The sequence below is a fragment of the Aspergillus brasiliensis genome (genome assembly GCF_001889945.1).
Source record: "Aspergillus brasiliensis CBS 101740 unplaced genomic scaffold ASPBRscaffold_3, whole genome shotgun sequence".
NCBI lineage: Eukaryota > Fungi > Ascomycota > Eurotiomycetes > Eurotiales > Aspergillaceae > Aspergillus > Aspergillus brasiliensis.
The window spans coordinates 274,033-283,200 of record NW_027137444.1 but is presented as its reverse complement, the minus strand read 5'-3'; the positions used below and the strand labels follow the sequence as shown (position 1 = coordinate 283,200).

Sequence of the window (9,168 nt, the reverse complement as noted above, 5' to 3'; positions counted from 1 at the left end):
TCTCTTCCCTTCTTCATCGGTTGCACTCCGCTACTATATCTGCTACCTTAGTACTACTTACCCATTAGCCCTACTCTCCTACCTCCACCCGCCAACCCATCATCATTGCCCTTACACACCCTCAATTGAACGACAACGGACCAGCTCTTCTACTTCTACTCTTCTCCTGCTTTTAACTTCACCCCTGGGATTTTTCTTCCATCACCGTTGGGGTTCCTCACCACTCAAAGTTTGCGTCATTGGATTCCCTTGCAGTTACACAGTCTAGCCGTTTCTCGGGAACTGAAAGCACGGAAAATAAAAAAAGCCAAAAAAGATTGAAAAGGATTTGCAGCATCGATTGGACAGGGGGGTAGAAATGTTGAACCCCCTTTAACAAACCGAGTCTTCTTGTCTTCAGTCCAGCGATCTTATCATCATAACATTCCCTCCCTTCGGTTACAGCGGAGATTCCAGCCGAAAGACACATTCCCCGAATTAATTGGCCATTGGCCTCGCATATTGTCTTGCTCTATATTATTGCAAGAGACGCAAGCCGATATCGCCATCCGTGTTCAATCTCGACGACTTGACACGAAAAACAACAACAACAATAACACGCACCAATCTTGCCTTGTTCTGTTGAGAGTGAATCAAGTGGGTGACCGCTTCAACCAACATCATGTTCAAACGACCGTCATGTTTACAAGGCCGGCGGCATAGCGAGGGCAATGGTGATTGGACCGCCTTCCCTGTCCGCCAGCTCTTTGTGCTAGGTACGTTTTTTTGTGGACTACTACTGATTGACTCTTGTGACAATTCCTTTGCGCCCAATTCCCAACCGTGATCGTGCATATGGCAAATAGGAATTTGTTTGTCCTTGGCCTATTACTTTGTTTTGTGTCAATCACATTTCATTTATCTTTTTTGTTTTAGCTTTTCTGTTTGGGTACCTGATTGCACGCACACATACACACACCCCTCTTTCGTCTACTACTTACTATTACATGTCCCTTTCCCCGCGCAACACCATACTATTTTTATTGGCTACATCCAATGGAGACTGACAATGATTATCAGCACTATGCCGCATCTGCGAACCAATCGCGTTTATGTCCATATTCCCTTATGTTTACCAGATGGTCGAATCATTCCACGTTACCGATAACGACCGCAAGATCGCCCTGTATGCTGGAATGATTACCTCGGCCTTCACCTTTGCAGAGTTCTCCGCAGGCATGTTCTGGGGCCGGATGAGTGACAAGATTGGAAGAAAGCCCGTCCTCGTCATGGGCTTGATCGGGACTGCCATCAGTATGATTGTGTTCGGGTTTGCTCCCAACCTGCCCACTGCCATGATTGCCCGGGCACTGGGAGGCCTCCTGAACGGCAACATTGGCGTGCTCCAAACCACCGTTGCGGAGATCGTCACTGTCAAGGAGCACCAACCCCGGGCCTATTCCATCATGCCGTTCGTCTGGTGCCTTGGGTCGATCATTGGGCCCGCTATGGGTGGTGCGTTGGCACAACCATGCGACAATTATCCCGGATTCTTCCAGCGTGACACCATCTTCGATCGCTTTCCGTTTCTGCTGCCCAACCTGGTCTGCGTTGTCGTCTTAGTGTCCGGAATCGTTGTTGGCCTGTTGTTCCTGGAGGAGACCCATCCGGAGAAGAAGCACCGCCGCGATCCCGGCCTGGCGTTGGGCAATTGGCTCGTTGCGAAAGTCTGGGGTTCTCCCGAGCCTATTCCCGAGCCCACGGACGCCAAAGCGGAGTTGACCGGAGAGGAGGAGTACTACGACTACGAGGATGTCCCTCCGCCAGAGTACAGGAGCACAGAAAGTTCGCCTCGTCTGGGCCCGATGAAGGAGTCCGACAAGCTGGCTGCAGATGACGACATTGAGGGGCAGATGAAGGGCGAGCCGTGCGCGACTCCCAAAGCTTTCACCAAACAAGTCATCTTCAACATCATTGCCTATGGCATTCTTGCATAGTGAGTCTTCCCCCTCTCGTTCCCCACTTCTTTCCCCCCCTCCTCCTCCGCCGTTCTTCAGACGCTGACCTGTTTGCACAACAGTCACAGTGTTTCTTTCGACCAACTCATGCCCGTCTTCTTGAGCACTCCCAAGTCGGACGATGATGTGATGCTCCCCTTCAAATTCACCGGTGGTCTGGGACTGGCTACGAAGAAGATCGGTTTCATGCTGGCGGTCCAAGGCGTTTATTCCATGATCGCGCAGCTGTGGCTGTTCCCGTTTGTCGTTCGTCACTTTGGAACCTTGAGGGTCTTCCGCTTCGTGTTGCTTGTTTGGCCCCCTCTCTACCTCATGGTCCCTTACCTTATCCTCCTGCCCGAACAGCTGCAAACCGCCGCGGCCTACGTCGCTCTGATCAGCAAAATCACCCTGCACGTCATCGCATTCCCTGCTACCGCAATTCTCCTTGCCAACGCTGCTCCGTCCTCTAAAGTCCTCGGTTCCATCAACGGTGCAGCCGCCTCGACAGCCAGCTTGAGCCGCGCTTTCGGCCCAACGGTTACTGGCTTGCTTCATTCCAAGGGTCTCGAAAGTGGATACTCCGTGCTAGCCTGGTGGGCTTGTGGCATAGTGTGCGTCCTTGGCGCCATCGAGAGCTTTTGGATGGAGGAATCGGAGCAGGACAAGGACGTGGAGAAGAAGGCCGAATGCGATGGCCCAACTTCAAACCGCGACTCGCTGCGGGGTTCCTTCACTGCAGGCAAGGAAGACGGCTCTCCCGAGGAAGTGCGGAGACTCCTTTCTTCGGCGCGCACCAGCATCGATGACATGGACGTCCCCAACGTGGACTTAATGCAAGCCAACCTGAACGTCACTTCCGAGCCCGAGCCCGACAAGTCCAAGTTCAGCCAATAGACCTGAGTCTACTTCTGTTTCATTATCGCGAGAAGCACTGTCGCTTCTCTCGCACCATTGTCCTTTATGTTATTTTCCCCCAACTACTATCGTTTGGAGGCTGATTCCTGTTGCTTGAACTTCGCATTGCCCTGCCTTTGCTACTTTTGCTATTGTTTGATTCTTGGCTCAAATTGGGTGGTATAGTCTGATTTCTTTTTTTCTTTTGTTTTTCATCTCTTCTCTTGATTTTTCTTCATCACCTATGGTTTCTTTCGCTTTTCACTATTTATGTTTTAGATCATGATTTCCAAGATTCGGCGATGGCGCAGTGTATAGACTGGGTGCATATGTGACAAAAGCATGAGGGCTGGCAATTCTGTCTTTGATTTTGGGGTTACCGCGGGGATTCATTGGGCACACATATGATTTCATGCATCTGGGAGGCTCGTTGTCATTATTGCTACATTTAACCACACTATCCGCAGAGGAAGGAAGGAAGAAACAAACAATTCATTTGCTGGGCTGAGGCAGAGAGCAGCAGCATCTCTCCTTAGCCCGGTCAATTTTTGAGACATATAACACAAGCCTCTACTGTAGTTTGTAGTGTTCATATCAGTCATTAGTAGATATTAACAATATCTTGGACTGTGATATTGCCTTGCTGGCTAGTACTATTCGCTGTACCTTAATCCCTCCGCTCGGTCGTCAGGTCTGAGTGAGTTTTCCTCGAGGCTCTCTGACTGAGTAATGCAACCTTCCCCTCTCTCCGACTAGCCACGCCTTGCAGACATGCCACCTGTAGTAGTGCTGTCGCGTCCTCTCATAGTGCGGGGGTGCAGATGGGATCAACGGGGGAGGGGGTTACCTAGGCACCATCCATCCTATCAAAGTGGCACTAACCGGGCATTATTGAGAGCTCAGATAGAAGGAGAATCATCGAGGACAAAGTAAATGAGTCTAGCCTGTGCGCTATTGCATTGTTCCGAGTTCCACTCGCCGTTGGATTGACAGGAACTGGCAGAGGTACCTTTAACCGTAGTACTTCTCCATAGTGAACTAAATCGCTAGCAAGTCGACTAACTACTGCTGACTGACAGGCCGCGGTTCGGATGACAAATTTCATCCGTGCCATGGCCCCAGCTTATCAGTAACCAATCAGAACACACTGTCTGTGGGCGGTGTCACGTGGATCAAGTCCAAGTGGTATCGGTATTGTCACCAATTCGGCTTCGAATAGATTCAGCATCAACTGGGAACTTGGACCAGGTTCCTCAGTGCAATTCTTTGTCATAAGTTCGATCGTTCACTCAGCATCAATTGCTACACCTATAGTCTCAACCTGTCATCGCTTTGCTTTGCATCCCCAGTTGACACTCTTTGACTGAGATACGTACGCATCTCACTACTTGATACTAGTGCCGGCTGGCGGCACTAATTCACGATACTAAATGTTCCTACTTCCTACCTAGGTACCGGACCCAAAGGTGCCCTTCAAACAACTCCACCAAAATTTGCCCTATCTTGACTTTTGATGCTTTGCTTTTTCTCTTTCTCACTCATCAGTCGCCCATAATCCAGCCCGTCATTTCACCCTCCCCCAGCCTAGCCCTTCCGAGTTTTCCTGCCGCGACTCCCCCTCCGTCATGCGCAGCGACTGTGCCCTGCCGTCCAGATAATATCGCCCTTTTCTGTCCTGTCGGATCGCGGCACTAACGAAAAGTCCGAGCATCGGGACAGCACTGGCGAGTCAGCCCTCCGTCGAATCGCTGTCCCCGGATATCGAAGCGCGGATACCCCGGTCTTCGAGGAAATCAGAGACGCAAAAGCAGAACATACTTCGCGCATGGGGAGGTGGTGGTTTGTCTTATCATGAATGCTGATTCGGTTCTGGGTCTCCGGTACACCATCTCCGCATCTCGCTTGTCCGACGATTCCAAATTCTCCCCCTCGAGACATGGTCGCATGTCTGCTCGACTCTTCCGCGTACCCTTTTCGTCATGCTGAACCCTGATTCTCCTCCTTCGCCGACCTCCATAGGGAGGAAACGTCCACATCCGCCTACCGAGTCCGCCGCGTCGATCCCACCAGAGCCGTCGGCGCAATCTCAGCAGCCGCAACAACAACAACAACAACAACAGTCAACCACCGACGGTCCTGCGATTCAGTCCGCCGCTGCCCCCTCTACTACCTCCAATTCATCCTCGTTCCGAAATGTCTCCGCCTGTAATCGTTGTCGTCTACGGAAGAATCGATGCGATCAGCGCCTGCCGCGATGTCAGTCCTGCGAGAAGGCTGGCGTCCGTTGTGTCGGATATGACCCGATAACGAAACGCGAAATCCCTCGCAGTTATGTCTACTTTCTTGAGGCCCGTGTGGCATATCTGGAGAAGGTATTGATAGACCATCAGATATCCTACAAAGACCCTGTCGCATTTGACGAGGAAGAAGCCGTGAAAATCGAAACAGGCATTGATACTGCGCCAGCCCCTGCAGTTGGCTCCGAAGGTTCTGTTTCAGCGGCTGGCGATGGAGCTACCGGCGCGGATGGAAACGAAAAGTGGGTGAAAAAGGAAAAGGATGGACTCGTACTGAGAAGAGAGAAGAGCGATCCAAGTGGGCAGATTTCGGAGAACAGCACCATCAACAACAACCAGGACTCGCAAAAGGAAGACAACTGGCGCATACATAATCTGGTTTCGAACATAGGCATGGTGTCTGTGCAAGGGACCTCTGATCCCCGATATCTGGGCTCCACCTCCGGGATTTCCTTCGCTCGCGTGGTTTTTGCCGCGGTTAAGAGTTCCGTGTCTGGGAACGTTGCAGAGCGCGGGCCAATGCGCCCGAATGAACGTCTGCCGCATAGTGCTACGGGAACAGGGGGGAGTAGCATGCGTGATTCCTTCTTTGGATTACAGACCAGGTCGATGATGAAATGTGCTGCATTCCCGGATCGAGACTTGGCTGAGAAGCTAGCCAATCTCTATTTCGAGCATGCAAATCCCCAAATGCCCATCTTGCACCGGGCTGACTTCATGGAGATGCTTGATCGTACATATTCACTAGATGAAAAGAACCGCTCCCCGCGCAGTCTCTACATTCTCAATATTGTATTTGCTATTGGTGCGGGGATTATATTCGAAGACAAGCCATCCTCCGATGAGAAGGAGGATGGCCGTGACCACTCTCCTTCATCTTCTTCCAAGCGTCCCCGGCTTTCAAGCCATCAGCACCAGCCGGAAGAGTATCATGCCTCTGCGATTATCCATCTGGAGTCCTTCCTGGGTAACACTGCGTCCGGGGATGGGTCGGGTGCTCTGGAGGAACTACAAGCCGTGCTTCTTCTCGCTAGTTTTGCCCTTCTGCGACCTGTGGCGCCTGGTCTTTGGTACATCGTTGGTGTGGCCATGCGGCTGGCCGTCGATCTTGGCTTGCACTACGAAGATGGAACCGACATTGATACGCTTGGAGAGGAAACCATAAATCGGGCACCAGGCAAGAACGCAGAGAAGTCCAAAGCGCGAATTGACCACCGCGAGCTTGGGCGTCGGGAATGGGTACGCGACCTGCGCCGCCGGTTGTGGTGGTGCGTCTACAGTTTCGACCGGTTAGTCAGTTGCTGCGTCGGCCGCCCGTTTGGGATCAGCGATCAAGCCATCAGTACCGAGTTCCCATCTCTGCTGGAGGACAAATATATCACCAAGTCGGGGATTGTGACTCCTCCTGAGGGTGCTCCAAGTTATAAGCATTCCGCGCATCATTATTTCAAGCTGCGGCTGCTACAGTCCGAAATCCAAGATGTGCTCCAGCATCAGCAAGCCCGGTTCGTTAGACAGAGAGCCCCGTCTGTGGGTAGACGACATATTCGCCCCGACATCTCCTCCCCTTTTCTTCAAGGCTTCGATTCCTTCCGTTCCTGGCGTAGAGACGTCCACCGGCGGCTTGTGGAATGGCAGCAAAGCGCGCCCACTCGTCGCGATACTGGAGTCAGGTTTCCTGTTGAGTTCCTCGAGTTGAACTACTGGCAAGCGGTGATTATGCTTTACCAGCAAAGCTTGACTGTGCCAGCTGAGTTGGCGGATGAGATGATGCCAGCCGAAGATGTGTCGAGCCCGTCGTTCTCCAACGTGGATGAGGCGGAAGACGAAGACGACATCTACTACAAGGTTGCAGAGGCTGGGCAGAAAGTGATCCGTATCTATCGTCAGATGCACCGGGTACGGTTGGTCAATTACACGTATTTAGCTACGCACCACATCTTCATGGCGGGTAGGTCAACGGCTGGCTCGATCATTGGCGTATCGTTACTGACTTCTATCAGGCATTTCCTTTTTGTATGCGATCTGGCACTCTCCTTTGGTGCGCAGCCGTCTGGTACGACATCCGTGAGCTATCTGGTGTTTCGAGATTATATTCTAACCGTATGCAGACCCTCGACGAAGTGGACTTCACCGTCCTTGCAGCCACATCTGTACTTGGCGACCTGATGCACAAATGCCCGCCCGCAGAAGCCTGTCGTGATGCCTTTGAACGTATGAGCAAAGCTACAGTCCAGATGTGCTTGTCTACTACCGGATTCGGCTCCCAAGTAGACCTGACCCAGGCGCCCGTCCGAAGCACACAGCGACCGGCAAATGCGCCACATCCAGACCAGAGCAGACCATATGGAAGGTATTCCCAGGACCCACGACACCGCGCGCCGGCCCGACGACAGGGACAGGGCCAAGCGCGGCCATCGCGCCCCATGCCACGGTTCGACATGAACCTCGGAGACCTCTTCAACGATAACACCGCTGTCCCAGAACGCCCCAACAGTGGACCTAGACTACCTGGACCCTATCCCGTCCGACCAGACTTTCCCGAAGCCTCTACTCCCACACCCACCTTCCCTCCCGATCGGACGATGCGGCCACATCCCCCGCGAACCCCATCTATGGAATACTATCCCCCCTACGAGACCGCCGTGTCTCCACAGACCCAACTGCAGCAACAGCAGCAGCAGCAGCAGCCATACTACTACGGCAACTCCCCACAACAGAGCGCATCACCCAACAGCGTCAATGCGAACCCGCCCGCCACACACTATCACACCCCGGAGAACGAGCACCCGCCTTCTGGGTTGAGCCTGGACTTCCTCGACTTCGACCCGACGGCCGCTGAAGGCAGCCACATGGCCGGCGGGTCGGATGGACCCGGCGAGTATGAGTTCCAGGCGATGCCGTCACTGGGACATGGCGTGGGCCACAGTGTCGGGATCGACCTGGGATTCGGCATGGCGATGGACTTCCAACATGATTGGAGCGAAAACGCCAATTACGACATTTTAGAAGGTTACTTTTTCGGTGGGGCGGGGAACGGACCATCTGGGGAAACTCAGTAGATTTCTATACTCCCTATTGAAGACACGATGATGGCTGTTTGATACATCTTTCCCCCTACATGTCTATACATAGATATCCCTGTTTTAAATGTATGGTCTAGTGATGGAAAAGAAACGGACACAAAAGGGACTGGATGATGGACGAACTTATGAGAAACTTAACTTTGCCTATTTTGTACATGGTTAGTTACGGTATAGTTATTACTTATCTATATCATAGCATTATATGATTATTTTCCTTCATGCCATTCTCTTCTCTCGGGGCTCTTCATCCACTGCAATTTCCGCAAGTATGAAGACCCCATGACTAATAAAAACCACTACTACACTAATAAGAAGAATCCTACCTAATGATCAATGCACTAACTAGACATCACTAGAGCCCAAGGCACTGCACACGAGTAGAAATAACTTATGCCTCTAAACCTTATCCCGATGACGTTTAACTTCACAGGCAGTGGATAAGTTGTTTCATCAGGCGGAGAAAAAAAAAGCAGGGCCCAAGCACTGACCCAGTAGTTTCTACCTATCTCGTAAGTTTTAATCCTAATCCACACACCTTAAAGTGTAAGTAAATGTGCCCAGCAAAGTAAAAAGCAAAGGTGAGGCCAACGTGGATGGAACCATATTGGGCAGCAAGAAGTTTAGTTAACTGGTTAACTGGTTAGTTGGTTTGTCACTAGTAACTAATCCGGTCGCTTTGAGTTGTCTGCGGCACTAAAGTAGCCTGACTAACTGACTAACTACTAAGTCACTAACGTAGTTGAGTAAAGCGATCGGGGATCACTCCTGAGGTCTGGTGTTAAGTCATATGTGAGTGTTGTTGGCGCTGTAGGGAGGGATTTGAATCATGGAGGGGAGTTCATGCTTGTTGGGTTCCGTAGTGGCGAGTATGTTATATAGAGTTGGGTAGATATCATAGACTGATATAGACTC

The 9,168-nt window shown here is 51.6% G+C and overlaps 2 protein-coding genes across 2 annotated transcripts; both read left to right on the top strand.

The window, feature by feature from the left end:
* Positions 1–661: 661 nt before the first annotated feature.
* ASPBRDRAFT_120689 (MFS transporter) lies at positions 662–2,873 on the top strand (the record flags this gene model as incomplete). The annotated part of the gene is made up of 3 exons (XM_067617376.1): positions 662–755; positions 1,060–1,975; positions 2,060–2,873. 3 exons carry the CDS (start codon positions 662–664, stop codon positions 2,871–2,873), a joined length of 1,824 nt encoding a protein of 607 aa, XP_067481472.1.
* A 1,979-nt stretch (positions 2,874–4,852) lies between these two features.
* On the top strand, positions 4,853–8,232 carry ASPBRDRAFT_192956 (uncharacterized protein; the record flags this gene model as incomplete). Its single annotated transcript, XM_067620547.1, has 3 exons — positions 4,853–7,121; positions 7,174–7,226; positions 7,282–8,232. 3 exons carry the CDS (start codon positions 4,853–4,855, stop codon positions 8,230–8,232), a joined length of 3,273 nt encoding a protein of 1,090 aa, XP_067481471.1.
* Positions 8,233–9,168: the final 936 nt, after the last annotated feature.